Source organism: Leuresthes tenuis, unplaced genomic scaffold, assembly GCF_036924035.1.
Source record: "Leuresthes tenuis unplaced genomic scaffold, fLeuTen1.0.hap1 SCAF_10, whole genome shotgun sequence".
Taxonomy (NCBI): Eukaryota; Metazoa; Chordata; class Actinopteri; order Atheriniformes; family Atherinopsidae; genus Leuresthes; species Leuresthes tenuis.
In genome coordinates, this window is record NW_027325364.1 from 21,901,292 (window position 1) to 21,919,881 (window position 18,590).

Below are 18,590 nucleotides of genomic sequence, written 5' to 3' on the forward strand. Positions count from 1 at the left end.
AAAGCTGTAGCAGCAATTTAAACACTGCCCCCTTTTTCCAAAAGTAAGCCAACCTGTTGAGTGTCACAGAGAAGTGCTGAGGGCTGGGTGTTGGCGCACAGAGTGGAGAGAAGTCGCCGCTTCTGAGTCACATATCCGTCCGTTTGAGAGAAATATCTCGGGTGATTTTCGTGTAAAAGGTAAGTTTTGACCGATGAAACTAGTTCATATTCCGCTGGGCATTGCCGCCTCAAACGTTTTATTATGTTGTGGAAATTGGTTACTGAAGTACAAGTTCTCCATAGTGCGGATTTTCTCAAGCAACTGGGCCAGTTTTTCTAACGTTAGGCAACTTTGAGGGAAAACCTCGCTAGTGCTTTCCCAGCACGTTTGTCTGCGCCCAAATCACTGACTTTTATTTGCAGGCTCACTCAGTTCATTAAAAACTAACAAAGGCTCTAATAAAACTACTGAACGTTAAACTTCCAGGTTAAAGTGAATTAATAGTATTTTTGTTTTAAACGAAAAAGATAGTAGAGTAGTTGTCATGTGTATACATATATACGCATATGTTTTATAATATCCGGTTAACGTTTCCCCTCAACAATGGAACTGCACGCGTCCACCAGCCAACGTGCGTAACGGACCGGGTTATAGCGTCCTTGTCCACGCGCCTCTATCACACACTTATATTAAGTTGAGGGGTGGTCACTTAAAAACGTTAACTTGCACCTGTTTGTACCTTTTGACACCCCCAACATGAAAAAAATAGTAAAGTTATTTATTTAGGAATCAAGTAAATAAGACGAGAACAGAGTTGAGCATGGCCTTAAATGATTAAATACCATTACTCCTCACCGGGCTTGTCATCTTGTTAAGCACTCACTGCGGCTTTTTTTAAAATTATTTGGATAGGTCATATTGTTGCCAGCTTTTTTTTTTTTTTAAAAAGCGTACTGAAATATGGTGTATATGTGTGAGTACGTGCGTGAGAACAGGCTGTCTGATAAGAGCAGTAGTGACTACAGTTTGCTAAGTGCCACCAGAGCAAACAGGGACAAGGACAGAGGACAAGAGCTGTCAGAAGGAGGGGTGCAGGGAGTATTTTAAATAGTCACAAACGTCAAAAGCAATGAAACTGGAGTGGCTGAAAATAAAGTTTCCTTTGCTGAGGCGTAATCCAAAAGAATGCAGTGTCTTGATAAGAAGTTCAAACAATGAGTTACTTATAAGTGTCATCTGCAATATTGACCAATTATTTCAGCACTAATGGAAGTTGGAGGCACATAAAAAAAAAAGTTTACTGATTAGGAGAGGGTGTAGGCTTATGTTTGCTTTATCAATGTTTATATGTGAACCATGGTTTGCTCATAGAGTGCATGCCACAATGATGCTTCAAAGCGAATACACTCAGTGGAAAGTTATCTTTAATGGGAGTTAATTTCCCCTCTGCTATGGTTTGCGAAGATGATAATGTCCCTACAGACGCTCATATTAGGCTTATGATTTCAGGTGAAAGGCATTAGAGTGGAGAGGTTGCAGGATGAGAAAGAGAGCTGGAGAGAGGGTGGTGACAGGCACAGTTGTCTTTTCTTTTCTCAGGTGAGACAGACATAGCTCTTTGTCCTCACTTCTCCTCACATGATCAAAGAGCTTACAGAGGGGGGAAAAAAAGAGGAACTGAGCAAAACGGCTAAGAGAGACCGAGGTGAAGAAGAGAGAGCATTAACAGGCGACACACTAAAACCCTCACCTTTCCTCACTTCACTTTGGATACACACACACATTTAGAAACCTCAACAAGAAGACATTGATTTTTTTTATTTATCTTTTCCAGCATTGAGGCTGTGACCTTCAGCACATTCACTCTGTATCCACAAAGTTTTTACTGACGGTTCAGTCATTTCTTTTTCCTTAACCGTGTATATTCATGGACAATGCTTTCAATGGAAAACTGAAACAGATGGTTCAGGTCTTAATCAAAGTTTATGAGAGCAGTCCCTTCTCATTACTTAAAAAAAGGCTGGAGGTGAGATGAAAGGATGGAAATGTACTCTATCCTTTCATCTGCTGGTTTACTGTGGAGTGTGAAGCATGAAGTCTGTTGCTAGCAGCTCGCTGTTAGACTTGTGGTTACCAGGTGTGACTCATGGCTCCAGTATGCAGCACTCCCTCGTGCTCTCTGTCTGTCTGTGTCCCTCCTCCTTCCCTAAATTTCCCAACCGCTCTCTCCCTTATCTTCCTGCCTCCCTCCTTCCCCGAGGCTTCAGTTCTTGTTCTTTCAACACTGCTTTCCTCGTTGGCTCTTATTTCCAAACAGAAACTTTCCTTTCTCTTTCCCTTCGTACGCCAGTGTACAGCCTGCACTGATTTTCCACGTCATGCTTCTTCCTTCCTATCTCTGCTTATTATTTGTTTCCATATGAGTGAAGTCCGCACTTAGTTGTTGAAAACTTATCATCGGTTAGTGTCCATTATCATTAGCTTTCTGAGTAAATGCAAATTACTCCTAAAGAATGGAAAGTCTTTAATCTACTTTGCTGAGCGTATGTGCGTGTGTTGCTCCCTAAAAGAGGATGTGTTGCACACAGGAATGCGTTGCTGCTAATTTAGGAATAAAAAATGCCAATGAGAATAGGCAGCTGTCTTTGTAGTGCAGTCCAGTAACACAAACGCACCGACGTCCGGCATTCAAACACATGGGTGGGTGTGTGGAGCGTTGGAAAAAATAGAAACAAGCTGCCTGTGCATGCGTGTCGCATATCTGAGCACACGCCAAACACACAAAGTGGGGGTTCAGGCAGAAATCTCGCATGTCAAGACATACAGTGCAAATATATGATGCATCGCATTCTTTCTTACAAGTGTATTGTTTTTTTCATACACACACGCACATCTTGCATGGATCAGGGCTGTCAAAGGTTACAAAATCTTATCACAATGGGAAAAGTTATTGCTGATAATGAAAACTAATGTGTGTTTTGACTCCTGAGACACGGTTCGTTCCAGCAGACGCTAAAAACTTACCACTGCGTCTTTTCACCGACTGCAGTACAGTTCGTTGAGAAGGAAACACACTTTTGTCTTTGAAGCGTTTAGTTTTCACCAGAGGACAATAATACACGCAAGCCAAGCCCAAAACTACCACCAAGGCCGTGGCAGACAGAGAGAGGCAGCATGGATGCAGATCCCTGGGGGGTGTATTTTCAGACTTCACATTCTTCACATTTTAGATTCACATCTAAGAAGATTGAAATGGTGGAACAAATAATGTTGGACAAATATTTCTGACTCCACATTCCATCTCTGGTCTCCTCCACTACAATGCAAATGAATGGGTAGTTTCTTACACAGGACGTGTCACTGCTCGCTTCAACTGTTTCTATTCGAGCCCTACTTTGAGCTCTCAAATTATTATCGACAATCCACGCTTTTAAAAAGAAAACGCATCAACGGTAGTGATCCGGGTGTTTGATAATGTTAAGGGTTGGCCAAATTTTCCTACTCTAGTGTGTACAGTGGACACTGGAATGATGATATAACTTGCGATATATAAAGATATCCTTAGATATATGATTCTAATCTCAGATCTGTTCTTGAGGGCTGCAGCCCACTTCTGCACCTGTCCATACTAGTTAGCTGTAAAATCAGCACAAAATCAGAACTTTATCTACGTGACTTAATCTATGCAGCCCTGATCAATCGTTCTGTGCTTGTCCTATTTAAAGTCAAAATGTTCTAATTCCAGTTATTGATTATCAAGTACACAGAGTCACCCACTTATTTTGGATCAAACACTTTAACTGCTTGACATCTCTGGTACATACCGTGTGTCACCGCGACTCGAAACACACTAACCAGGTTCAAGTGTGATGTTGCTGTTATACTGTCGTAGAAATCTTTGCAATGTGGGTTACTCGAGGGGGTTAAATAGGTTTGTTTGTTGTCGAAGGCTTCTCTGTGTTTGTGCTCTCACTGTGTCCATATGTGTTACTCACATTTGAATGTTTTCTCCATTTTTCTCTCACTTTGATAGACTAACATATCTTAAACTGTCGGCGTTGCCAGTCAACGCAGAACCAATCGTAATTTCTTTATTGGCACCAAGACGTAGTAAAGTGATTGACCCAAGGAGAAAATCAAACTTCGACAGTTTAGGTCACGAGTCATTTCTACAAATGAAAACCATTGCAATTATGCAAAAAATTTCTAGACTGATGACTTGGGTTGTCAGCGAGTTGGTTGTTGCAATAAACTGCGTAACTTCAGTGAGGGGAAGAGAGAGCGTACAAGTGGGTGGGAAGGAGAGGATGAGAAGAGAGGACGTGTCTAAAATTCTGGGGAGGATGTAACGTGAGGAATAAATGAGTGAAAAATGCTGAAGAAAAGGGCAAAAGAGGAGAAAGGCCAAAGTGCATGGACATGAACAAGTGTCTTAGGAAAGAGAAGCGGTGGAAGAGATGTCTGAAGAGGACCAGAGCGGAGACAAAAGCTGAGCCACAGAGCCAGAGGGAGCGTGTGACAGTCGTTTTAAACAAGGAGGCAATTGTTACAGCTTTCAGAAAGTGCGAGAAAGACTAAGTGAAAGGAGCCAGCCATTTATAGAGATGGTAAGAGAGCAGGATGAAAAAAAGAAGGAGAGCACTCCTAAAGACGTGAGGAAAAAGAGAGATGCTGCAGAGCTGGAAACAACAGTCAGAGATAGGCTGAGCAGCGTGACAGAGCCAGAACAGAAAACTCTTTATCCCTGCAGAGCTGGACTTCTAGCTCTACAGGAAGTTTGTGACGAGGGGAGAACAAACCACCCTTTAGATATGGGCAATCAGCAGTTCTGTGGCAATATCCATAGTGAACTAATACAGACCGCAAAACTATAATCTATAAACTATAAATCTCAGTAAAGATTTCAGGAAATGGTTGTTTTTTCTCTCGTTGTTTTTCATAGTCTTGTATTACTCTTGCTTGTGGACTGTTGATTGGGAAAATCCAGCAATATCTATGTCCACTTATCATGAAAATATTAATCTGATTAATCGGCAATAAAAATTACTCGTCATTTCAGCCTTAAGCGACATAATCATTAGAGATCCTCTTACATTTAATAGTTGTAAAGCTGCACACACATAGTTGAAGTCTGCACACAGTGAAACGGCAACTTTGGTTTGATTCTTTTAGGGGGAAAAATGTATATTTTTGCAATTGATTCATGCCGTGTTATTTACATAATAGATCTATAAAACATCTTTAAAAAAAAGCAGATGGTAGCTTCCATGATAGTTTCAGAGCCAAAGCCGACACCTTGAAATCATTTTGTTTGACCAACATAACATATATGCAATTAAAATTAAATGAAATGATTGATTATGAGATGCTGGATCCTGTAAATGTGTCACATTTTTTGCCTTGAAACACAGTGTTTTGTGCTGTCGCATTAAAGCAGGTCGTTGTACTTAAAGGATTGGTACAGGTATATTACTTTGCTGCCCTGCAGGTTACTGTGCTTTAACCCTCCCATGAACATTATTATTTCTTCGGCACCTTCCTCCCAGCCCCACCTTACACAAACATTTGTTTTAGAATAAAATCTTCATAGAGGCGGGGTCTTGTTATACTGTATACCCTGTACGCCCTTTTTCTGTTCTCTGCCCAAGCTTTCAGCAGTCTCACCTTCAGTTTACCTGCAGTGTGTCCTTTTTCAACTGTCTCTGTCCCGTTTCTGTCTTTGTACTTTGTCTCACTCTCCTCTCTCCTTTCTTTTCGGTCGTTCTTATTCAGCAAACCATTTTCTATTGGTTGTTGGCCTGATTCCCATCCCTCTGCATTCCCCCTGCTTCGCCTGGGGTTGCTGTGGGGAAGCACCAGGAGAGAAGCACTCATCCTACTCGTCTTTTTCTCCCTTGCTGCTGAACTCCAGCAGACACTGTTTAAATAACAACCATTACTCTGATCCCTTACTCTTTAAAGGTCACTTTAAGGTTGCTTTCACACTTATGAATGCTAGATTACACAAAAGCTGCAAGTTGATAAGATTCATTCCTTTGCCTATTATTTTGTTTTACAAGTAGTGAAAAATACACATCCTCTGTTTTTCAAATTAATCTGCATTAGTATTTTCACTTTTTTGGATTTCAGAATTATCTCTGTGTTTGGGAAACAGGGAGATAATTCTGAGATAAAGCCCATCAACTTGGCTTCGAATGTCTGTCGTCCAGATGTTGCATCTTCAACACTGCATACCTCACACATGTGACTGTGTGTAAATTTGAAATGACTCGAGTGTGTTTGCTCGTGATGCGCTCTAAATGGAAAAGTGCAGTAAGTGGAAAATCACTGCTGTGTTACTTAAGGTGTGTCCCCTCCCGGTTACACATGGCACCTCTGCTTCAACATGGCCGCTAACACGGCGTGAAAACAGAGCTGCTCTGATTGTGTGTGTGTTGTAATCACAGCTATCAGGAGGTGTATTGTTCGTTAAAGAGCACCTAATTGTGACTATTATTTTCCATTTTTGTAATCCTCTGGGCTCTGGGAAATAGGAATATATCTCCACTGACTAGAAACACTTTAAAAGGAAACAAATCTCAGCATTTGTACACTGATTTACTGTAGAAAATAAGATGCAAAAGTCATTTCAGCCTGGAATAGCTTGAGAATGTTGAGTGCATTTCAATCATTTTCTCGTGGCCTTTTTTTATTATTATAATTCTTTATTTTAAAGTCACAGCAATGGTTGAACGCAAAGTTAGCACTGAGACAAAGCAAGAGGATTCGAGATCTATCATTGCAGCGTTGTAATGCAGTTACCAACAGGGATTGAAGGCTCCATCAGAGCACTTTGTGCCAATCAACATCAGCTCGGGTTTCTGTGTCTCTGTTTGTGGGAAAGGATGGTGACGGAGGCCACTTTGTGCTGATTTGAATTTGATCAAATTTCTTTGTTTGTGCGTCAGAGGATGTCCTCTGAGAGTACTGAGCATTTCTGGGTGTGTTTAAGTGCCCCTCAGAAAACAGAGAAAGGCTAAATGTAGCATGATTTTTTTGTTTGTTTTTTACTTCGTTGGCTGGTACGAGCCAGTTTAGGCTATCTGTAACAACACACACAAAAACAAATTTGAAATTTGATCACTTGCCCCTTGATGATGATACTACAAATACTTCTATAAAGGGCCAGTTGATGAACACACAGTTTTAAATTCAGTTTGCTCTCATTCAGCACGAACGTGGAAATTGCAGGTATTTAGCAAAAGCAGGCTTTTTATGTCTCATTTATTGACGGTTTTAACTAACTGATTCTTGTGTCTTTCTTCCAGTGTAAACAGCCTCAAGCCTGAAGATGTCAAAGATCGGCGCTTTAGTGTTGATGACACGTAAGTTGGAAGTCCGTAATTTCTTTATTTTTTCAAACAAGACAAAAAAGACCTACTTCATTAAATTAGTGAGCAGCACAGGGAGTAGATTTTGCTTACTCAACATTAAATCACCAAGCACTTATTGATATGGAGTTAACTTAGTGCCTCTATTAGGCAAACAAATAAAATAGGTTTACAATAAAAACGATAGATTTAAGAGGAAAATTATGGACTCTGTCCTAAAAAGTGATATGTATTTCATTGGATGGTAAAAGAGTTTCTGTTTCTGTTTTATTGGTCAACAAACCAACTTACCTCTGGCTTTTGAGTAGTTTTAACTGGCATATCATCCGCAGTCCAGCATCACATGGCTATGTAGAAGTCACAGGTTTTTTGTCGGCTTCCGATCTGATCAGCGTCAATTAGAGTGCAACAGGCTGCGGCTGAAAGTTGGGTTGATGTTGGCGGTCCAGTCAAAGATAATAAAACAGCCTCTAGTTAATGAAGTGCTGAAAAGGTGAACATACACCAACAACTTTATCAAATGGAGGATAGAAATAAAAACCAGTTAAAGTATCAATAAACTGGAACAGTTGAGTACAATTGCAGGTATTTTTTTCTTTCTCAGTGTTATTTTAGATGTAAGTCCGTATGTAAAAAGCTGAAATCCCAGCAGTGGGATATTTTTGTTTTCTATCCAATCATTTTAGAGCATGAGATGCCTCAGGCTCTGTCCCAGTGTGATGATGTGTGTGTGTTCTCTTGCAGTTGTGTCCCTGGTGTTTGCCGAGAAGGAAAACTGTATGTACTGAGATTTGTTTCTAAATTTAACAGCTTAACATTAAGTTTGGTTGAAGTGTAATGTTTGAAATGTATTTAACATCTCTTAGGCATGTCAATCATTTGTATCTCAGCCATCACACTTTTGTTTACTTTTTGATGTCATTTGTTTACATGTTGTTACTGTATGTCTTCACCATTTTAACTGAACCGTTTCTTTTCTGCTTCTGCAGCGGAAGATGACCCCTTCACCTTTGGTAATCCACTGCTTACTTATCATTATTATAGTAAATGGCAGTAATAAGATTATGTGTATCATTAGCAGTTATTATAATGACTACGTGTATGGCTGTGTTAGTATATTGAGCTTGTTAGTTTCATGACTGTGAAACATTCCCCTCTTAGACTTACTTTGCTTATTGTTTAATGGTAAACCTGTTCTGTTTGTGCAGACTACCACAGACTGCGTGTCGGAGGCCTCATCCTAGCTGCTGTCCTCTGTCTTATTGGCATCACCATCCTGCTCAGTAAGATTCTCACGTGCATGCAAACAGACCCTTATCCCCGCATATACATACCGTATTTTGCGCACTATATCACCTGATTATAACGCGCACCCTCAATTATGGGGTCCATTTCTGTACTTAACCCATACATAAGGCACAACTGATTATAAGGCGTACGTATTACCTAATGTTCTCTGATTGGTTTATCGCTGCCAGCACACGTAGTGTATGTATTACGTCGAAATACGTTTATCTACTCACCGAGAACAGTTAATGCCTTATTTAGAGGCTGCATCGTCCCTGCCCAGTTCACTCCGTTATATGGATATATGCCTATCGCGAGTTTTCTAAATAGCTCCCAAAGGACGCCGACTTTTGCCAAACTGTTCTCGGGGAGTAGATAAACGTATTTCATGCCAGAAATAAGGTCTAGGTTTAAAAATACCAGAGTCCCCCTTTAAGGCTTTTAGGTGCGCCTTATGGTGCGGAAAATACGGTACTCATAAAGGGGCGGCTGTAGCTCAGGAGGAAGAGCAATCGGAAGGTCGGTGGTTCAACTCTGGCTTCCCCGGGCTACATGTCGAAGCGTCCTTGGGCAAGACACTGAAACCCACGTTGCCTACCGATATATCCATCTGTGTATGAATGCTTAGAAAGCACGTAGTTCTGTATAGACTTTAGACGTGCTGTATGAGTGTGTGTGAATGGGTGAATATGACATGTAGTGTTAGAGGTGCTTTGATTGGTTAGTTAGACTAGAAAAGCGCTATACAAGTACAGTCCATTTACCATAAAACATACACTTTTCCTCCTCTCTCTTATAGGTGGCCACTGCAGGTGCAAGTTCAACCAGGACAAGAGGTGAGACTTTACAACTTTACTTTTTAATTAATTTTTTTCATTATTTGAGAGGAAATTCAAAGCTCACAGTACCTACTTTCTATTCTGACTGTTTCCTCTCTTCTTTTGGCAGAAGGAGGACAGGAAGCAACGCTCAACAGATGCTTAACGACCAAGGTAATGTATACCCTCGTGTTAAAAAAAAACCTTTTTGAGATTACTTGAAAAAAAGTTGATTGACTTCATTTGACTATAGTCAAATATTGTTGTGCTAAAATACCTTCTAATCTACAGTATAAAAGAAACTATATATTTAGTTACAGCTGAGATGTGAATGTCAGCAGAAAATATCAAAGCTAAATGGATTGCAAAGAATTTTTCCTCTCCAGATCATCAGTAGTCGCATAAATCAAATACAGCTCGGTTTGTAGTTGGAGCATTTCCTTGATGTACAAACAAAGCAAGTCTGTGTGGCAGCCTGTTGTGAGATACCCTGCTTCTTTCTCAGTAATATTCAGTATTTCATAGTGCACATGGCACTCTGCCAAGGTCTACAGTTATATTTACTCTGTCCATCTGCTTCACCGTGAACAGTCTCACGTCACACACACGTACTGACACAGAATGGAAAGCACTCAGTGCTGGACTGTGATGCCATGGACCTCGCTGTTCAACAGGTGGTGGGACACTGGGTGTCCAATCAGGCAGATAAAGGGAGGAGGGAGAGGACAGGCCATGTTAGAGACTGCCATATTATTGTTTATCTAAACTTCATTTTTGGCCACATTTATCTTATTATGGGTGATTTTTTTTATTTTTTATTTTTTTAAGACCTTTTGTAAAATTCTGCAGGTACATTTTAAGTTTATGATCACATTTGTATGTCATACGATGTCCAAACGAAGCTCAATCTGAAAACTTGACACAAGGAAGTTATATGGAGGTACCCTGGTCCTCACTTTAAGGAAATAAAACCCTTGATGACACAGATGCTGCCAGACTCCACGCATCCACGCATGTTCAATTGTGGCAGCTTTGATGTGGGCAAAATACACTTGTGGCCCATATGGAAAAACAGTTTGTGTGTAATATGTAAGCAACTCAGAAGGGGGCCCATAGGGACACACTGCACCGATGGACATTTTCCACTCGCTTTAGCTTGGCACATGAGCACACCCTCTGTCCTCCTCCGCCACTTTTTCTCAGATAATGAGCAGCCGTGTGTTTAATTTGTGACAAATTTTTCACATACAGTAATTATTATTCTAACATAACAATGCAGATTAAGAGTTATTTGGCTGTCATGATGAATTTCCGCTGATATGTAGCTGTTTGTGAAAGCCCGATGCAGAATTGTGACACCCTTAGTAGCCGTTTCCTAACAGGAGCCAGCTTGTTTTTATATCAGAGAAACGTTTCTAAGCTATATCAATTTTGTGTTTAAAAAAATTTCAACTAAAGGAATTACTGAAGAAGTAGTTGTGCAAATGAGAAGTGGATTTGATGGTTATTTTTTGAAACCCTCTTCTGTCTCCCTGCATGTGTGTCCACAGGTCGTGCCTGTGACTGTTAGATGTCAGCCAGCACACACTGACTTCCCAAACCTGCAACCAACAGAAGACGCAGAGGAGCAGCGGTGGGATTCATTACACCAGACAAAATGCCTTTTGCTGTTATTTAGAGAGATCAACGGAAAGTAGTCAGTTGGCTCCTGATCTTCAGTGTGAAGTTTTCCGCCTGACACCTGAGCTACTGATCTACAGCCTGCACCTCCACTCGTGTGTTCGGACATACCGTCCATACATTTGTCACTTTCATTTCACTCAGTTGAACTCCTCTTTTACTGAGAAGTTGAAATAGCTCCACTTTAGCCAGCTGCCAGGCCTAAAAACTGAGAAAACCTCCTAAAAGAGATGGAATGCTCAGTCATTCACTATGATAGTCTATATGTGCTGGAAGAATTGACTGATTTAAGTGAAAGTGACTTCATACAATAATAACAAACTTCTTACCAAAAATTATCCTAAATGTCCATATTCTGTAGGTTGTGCCTGGCATTACTTCTGTTATACATATTGTATGTGTAAGGTAAAGATTGATTTAGATATTAGCCACCTACCGTGACCAACCTAACCCACTGTTTATGTTTTTAATGTCAATTATTTGAAATCCATGTAGCCGTGAATATTTAGTGGTGTTGGTAATTCATGAGAATCTGTTCATTTCCCTGTTTGACTTCATGGAGGAGTATACTGGGTTGTACTGTTCAGAGAGTCGTTTCTATAAAACAACTGTTAAAACAACTACGTGCGTGGACTTCACTGTATGTGTGTGCAGTGTGGATGTGTGTGCCCTCACGCCACTATAACTTGACTGAGATTAATTTACATTATCAAACCTTGATGTTGTCCTTGATCATTGCAGCTAAAGGAGGGATACCTGGTATTAATTCCTGCGGTTTGCACTGGTCTCCGACTTTATCCTGAAACCTGACTGAGGGAGAACATGTGTGTGTTTGGCAACTGTGCAGCAACTGCACAAGCAGTGATCGTCACTGGTCAGATATCCTCTGACCCTTATATGGTTGATCCTTGCGAAGCAAATCAAGGCCACTAGAGGGAGGCAGAGGTCTGCATTCAGTATGCACTGATGATTCCAGTAAATAGGACAAAGTTATGCACTGTACGCCTAATCATTTTTACTAATGTCTTCATAAGAGTGGATTTCATCCATCATTTATGCCATTGTGTGAGTTTGTGAGGATAAATAGGTTTTTGATAAATTGGTCTATTACTTTATCTTTGATAGGAGATAACTACCTCTGTACTCCAGCTGTAAGAACACAAAGTTTCTCAATGTGGGCATCCAACATAACATAAATATGTTGTGCTGCTTGCTCAGTTTAAGTGGCTCAGTTTCCTCTACCAAACAAAAATTATCGCACTGCATATATTTTCACTTTCATGGGTCTCATGGTACATCATCCTCCCTTTGCTTTATAGCTGTATGTACTTTTTTTTTTTGTCGAGTGCTAAATGTAGCTCCTGTTCACTCAAAACTTGGAACACGCTGTAAGTTACATGGCACGCCACAGGGGGGCGATACAGCCTTATATTTGTGTGAAGTGGAGGTCTCCACAGAACCATGTCAGTAAAGGCAATTTTATCCTCGGTTTATTCGCTGAGTATAAATATAACTAATTTTCACTTGTGTGAGGAACTCGTTTTTTCAGTGTATTATAGTGTTCATTAGTAATATTGTATGTCAGCAGATGCTGTAGTTGTGCAGTATTTAAAGATATACTTCATTTTATTGCTTTTACTGTAATGTTGTTATCATTGCAGCTGTCATGCTTATCACGTCCATCATTATGTCATTAAAAGCTTTTAATGTCCTAGTCTGTCGTAAAGCAATTTCTAAAAATAGCTGTCAGTTACATTTTTACCAAAAAAAACCTGTGAAATGCAGTGGAATCAATGTAGAAAATGGCATTTAATCAAACTACTAAAGACAGTAGAGGAGACATTGTCCCGTGGGTAACTGAAACTGGGATACTGTAACCAATAACCTCAGTTAGCCTACAATGATAAACTTCGCATTGTACATGAAACTACATTCATTTGAAATATCCTTACATTATATACAATACATGTAAATGTAATTATATACAAACACTACATGCTCAGAAATGTTCTCTTGAGTGAATTTACTGAGCACTTGATACTAAAACTTATGGATAAGATTTGATCTGGTCCATTAAATGTTTAGGCATGTCCATACTTTCAACTGCAAATGATCATTTAAAAAAAAAAGATGAAGAAGAAACTATGAATATAAATATAACCTTATCACTAACAGCCTCTGTGTTGTTATTAGTCAATGGAGGGTTTTCATTTCCAGTCTGTAGGGGACGGAGACACCGCCTCACTGATTGCTGAGGTAGGCATTAACAGAAATTAAATGCTTGAACTCTGAAAATAAAAGTCTTCAGTACTTAGGACAAATAATAGTGTTCTGAAGGTGATTATACTTTATTTAAAAAAGCCTGGAGCCTATCCCAGCTGTCATTGGGCGAGAGGCAGGTTACACCCTGGACAGGTTCAGTAAACTATTTTACATTTCTCATTTTAGTTTCTAAAGTAGATTTCAATACTGTCAGCACATCGGCCCATTTGTGACACTGCAGCTCAAAAGAACGTCAGTATCTGTGGGCAGATGCAACCAATGGCGCTGCCAAAGTTGCACCGCGTTTTTTAAAGTAATGAAGTGTTTGATCTACAGTATTTTTTGCATTGTTATGCTACTTGAAGCCTTGCGTGGATTCTCTCATTATTCTGATCTTGTAAATCTCATAAATTTCATCAAGATTAATCAATTAATGCAGTTTTTCCAAAAGTTAACTTTCTTTATTGAATTTTTTAAAAATCCCCATAAAATGTATGCCACCGCACAAAAACTCTTCACTGTAACTGCAAAGTGCATGATTTGGGCATTTTCAGTGTAACTGAAGTGTATCCCAAGATTGCGATGTTTGTTGCAACCTTCCCACTATATGCTGCCTTTCCTTTTCAGCACAAGAATATGTATACACCAAACTATGATGCTCTCTGTTAGTTTCAGAGTTTATGAACAGGAAAGAGGCCAGGAAAGCTTGGAGTAAAATAGACAACAGGACACTTTCCCAATCAAATGCAATTAACCACAAGACAAATTGAGCAAGTATTATCAGATCGAGTCCCTCTGTGTGCACATATGGACCTTGTAATCCTGTGTCAGCAGCATAAATACAGCAAAGATTGATCATTCATTCGAGCATAAAATAGGCGCACACTGCTAACTTCAACTCTTTTGTGGTGCAAAGTTTCAGCTCTCTGCCAAACAACTGGCCCCAGGAAGAAAATAGGAAATTCCAACAGACATATTTGTGCATGTAGTGTTGGTATTTAATTAAATTTACAGGTACATAATTTCCCTTTGGGATGAAAAAAGTATATTTCAAATTAATTTAGTTTCAAGTAGTTACAATGCAAAGTTTATTTTTCTATGCTAACTGAGGTTATTGGTTACAGTATGCCAGCTTCAGTTACCCACGAGACAATGAACCATCTCCCCTGCTCTCTGTAACGATAAAGGTGGACATGATAAGCATGATAGCTGCAATGATAACAAAATTACAGTAAAAGCAATAAAATGAAGTATATCTTTAAATACTGCACAACTACAACTAATATTACGAATAAACACAACAATACACTGAAAAAACGAGTTCCTCACATAAGTGAAAATGAATTATATTTATAGAAGCGGCAAATAAACCGAGGATAAAATAAGAAATTCTCAGATACACTTTTGACCTTTGTATTGGTTTATTGCATTGGGTTCAGGTAAACTTCTTTAATAAATCAATTCAAAGGTGAGAAGTGTGTGTGGGAACTGCCAGTGTTGTTTACACACAACTGATGACTTAGCAACGATCCAGTTCTGAATAGTAACTTTAGGCACTTAGTTATGAGCAGCCTGTCACAAAGACACAACATTTATTTACACTTATTTAGTTCAATCTATGAAAAATGAAAAAAAAAAAAAAAGCTTGGCGGTGATAAAAAAAAACATTTTTGCACTAAGTTTTTCTAAAAGAGCTGTCAGCGTGAAGCAAGGCATAGCCTTAAAAATGTTTGAGAAAAATTAAACAAGGGGAGGACAAAATAAGAAGTAAAGGCTCCAACAGCTTAATGGAAAATTATGATTTTAAGAGATACAAAAAAAAAGAGCAAAGACCTCAAGCAGAACCTATAATATCCATCTAGACCTTCAGTTGATCCATCTACTCATCAAAAGCCTCATCAGAAATGGTTTCCGGCCCAAGGAAAAGAAGAAATGGTTTCCATAGAAGGGTGGCAGTCCAGAAGCCATACTTAAGGAAGAGAAACAGCGAGAAAACACTGAGGTATGCCAAATGAAACAGTAATGTAAGTAACATTTATGTTTGCACGTTTCAATAACTTTCAATAACTAGCTGCAATTACTTGGCTCAGGATTATATTGTTACGAGCCTAAACATAGATAAACCAACAACAGCTTCTCAGTTTAAGAGACTCTTGACCATGAATATAAATTAATGTTGGCTATAAACCACTTATTGCTAGGATAAGAGTTTTTATTTCCAGTTAATGTTTGTATGAATGTTGCAAGAGGCCCAGTCTTGCCACTCTCTGCCCCTCCTGTTACTGGTTTACCATACGTAGGGAGACACCACCTCCGGAAATTAAATGGATTTGCATGAAAAGTAAAAGTCTTAAAAAAATACAGGTGTAATGATAACAGTAATGATGTAATGATGAAGCTACTGAGGGATTATAACTTTATAACTTTATATTTTATTCCACAGATGACTACTTTACATTTTAAAACAGTTTCTGGTGTAAATTGTAATACATTCAGCCATTTATCCTTATGCACCACTGATGGTCCAAAGTACATCATTAGTCATGCTGTGCCTTTGATTTGAAAATTGTGACAGGAAGTATTTCATATTTTTTCTATAAGGATGGAAACATATCCTCTTCCTAGTCCTCTCCAACAATTTACAGTCTAGAGTCAGAGGTGTTGAGAACTTAAGTCAGTGGAAATACTAATACATGTAAGAACCCCGCAGTTGAAAAGGAGGTGCTTCTTTTGCGCGTGAAAGACCAGAGGCTACAAGATTGTTACTTCATGGATTACAACAAGTCACAGAGCCCTTTTCCACAGGGCTATACCAACCCGTCTCCGGCTCCTCCGCCTTACTTTCAGTACCCTCAGTCTGGCTCAGGACACACCACGCCACAGCAGGTAAGCAGCACAAAAACATAAACGTGCTAAAATGTATCAATTTTGCATGAAACATTCCAGCTTTTCATAGTTGTCTTTACTTTATCTAAACATGCTGTATGTAAATCAGTGTAAATAATTTTTAATTAATGAAATTCCCTAAAAACATTTCTTGATTTAAAAGTACCACGGCTAACAAACACACTTTTTTGGTTGAACATTGGTTGGCTGCTTTTCTGTAGTGTTAAACTGCTATTAAGTGTATACATTCACTTCAAAGTACAAATAAACACAAATGTGCCAATAAAGTATACAAAAGAAAGGAGATCTTGTGCAGTCTGCCTTGCTGAACTTGCAATAATATTCTTTACTTTTGAGAACACTCCAACATTTCTAAGTGTGTCTTATGAAAATGGGTTTTAACTGCAGTTCATATTTGTGGTCTGCAGGGCTTTGGATTCTCTATTCCATGGGCAGGATTTAACCAGGAGCCTCATGCTATGGGCCCTGCACAGCCTGGCCCCTTTACTGTCCAGCCTTCACCGTACGCACCTCAGTTTCCTCAAGGTCCTCAAGGCCATCAACACCCTCAATTTTCTCAAGGCCTTCAAGGCCCTCAATTTTCTCAAGACCGTCAACACCCTCAAGGCCTTCAAGGCCCTCAATTTTCTCAAGGCACTCAGGGATATTCTGTCAATGACTACCTGGGCTACTCCATCTTCACCATGCTCTGCTGCTGCCTGCCAATTGGAATCGGGGCTCTCGTCAATTCCATCTCAGTGAGTTTATTGAACTTGTATTTGTATATATTCTTCCTTAACTTGTGCATTGTCACTGACGCACGTTGGAGAGTCTCACCCAAGCCGAGAGCCAAGTCAGCTGAACTGTTAACGCTACTGCATGTTGGTGCATGGAAACTTGGGGAATCAGGGAAAATCCTGATAAGAGAGCTAAGCTTACAGTTACTCAGAACGAGGTCTGAAATGAGTCTTGCCATCTAAAAAACCTGAAATCTCAAAATTCCATAATAGTTTGAGGGAAAATGATCTGTAGTGATTTTTACACCATATCTTTTTTGCATCAGGCAGCTGTCTGTTGTGTCACTATTTTCTAAACTAAATTTTGTCAACAACTGTGCCAAGGATGCCCAAAGTATTCTGCTGCTCTCCAGTTGTGACTCATAGTTCTGCTGGTCCAATCCCAAAATACCAACTACAAGCCAGTGAATACAAGTGAAAATCCTGGATACACATTTACTATCTATCAAACCTTTCCAGAAGTAAAGCCCATCAGTTACCTGAGAGATCAGACATAACTGTTGGTGGACTCAGCGTTTGTCAGACACCATGCATGGAATGACACAGAGCAACATTGCAACACGTTCACCATGTTCTTCAGTTCACTGGTAGTCATATAGTATATAATGTATGACATAAATAATAAGAAAATCATAAATCATTTTACACTTCCTCAGTCCAGTGGCACAGTGTTGGATAAGTGTTCCCTTGTTTTGGAATAAAGGCTGCTTCATTGTATCCATGTGATCGCTGTTTAATGATCAATGCAGGAAAAATAAATTAAAACTTTTAATAGCCTCTAAAAACAATCAAAGGTTGAAACTTTAAATTCACAAGTATTTCAGTGAGTGCCCTTTAAGAGGTTAACATTTAAGCTGGTGTCCCAGAATCAGCAGACTGACTGCAGCATGTTTGGTTAGAACACTGTTTTACACTGAGTCATGACATCACACTTTTATGTCAGTTAGATTCTGATTACCTCCATCGCCAGCTTAGAGGTGTTTTAACTTCAGCCCCCTACTCTGCCTCTATACCAATGCCTGCAAGGAGGTGATGTGCAAAAAAAGGCTACCCGACTTAGTTTTTTGTGTGAAAATAAGATTATGAGTGTGACAGGACAACCCTGCAGGTTTCCAGTGCATCTTCCATCTTCCACACCCTTGTATCAGCTGGATTAAGTTTTCTCTCAAATATCAGGATGCTCAAACACACACTAACAACCCAACCTATCCACTGAAAGAGGCAGAGCACACAGATAATGCTGCATAATTAACAATGCAGACATCCAGCCGACTAGCAGCAAGAGAGCTGCTGACCAAAAACACAAAAAGGCACTTACTCAAATTTAAGCACCAGTGCTTTAGTCTGTATCACCTAATGTGGTGATGTTGGCAGGACATGAAGCTCTTGTAGGAAGCTAAAATAATTAATGAAATGAATGAGTTAATGAAATAAAAAACTGTATGGAGGAATATCAAAAGTAAGATGTTCAGTTGAATCCTCCTGTGGGACGTTCTACAGACATGATT

At 39.5% G+C, this 18,590-nt stretch overlaps 1 protein-coding gene across 1 annotated transcript; it reads left to right on the plus strand.

Annotated features, from left to right (window-relative positions):
• Window positions 1-43: 43 nt before the first annotated feature.
• LOC140316770 (phospholemman-like) lies at window positions 44-11,757 on the plus strand. Its single transcript, XM_072394737.1, has 8 exons — window positions 44-179; window positions 7,290-7,346; window positions 8,097-8,129; window positions 8,342-8,365; window positions 8,561-8,635; window positions 9,439-9,475; window positions 9,588-9,631; window positions 11,008-11,757. Exons 2-8 carry the CDS (start codon window positions 7,313-7,315, stop codon window positions 11,025-11,027), a joined length of 267 nt encoding a protein of 88 aa, XP_072250838.1. The 5' UTR covers window positions 44-179; window positions 7,290-7,312; the 3' UTR covers window positions 11,028-11,757.
• The last annotated feature ends 6,833 nt before the right edge of the window (window positions 11,758-18,590 follow it).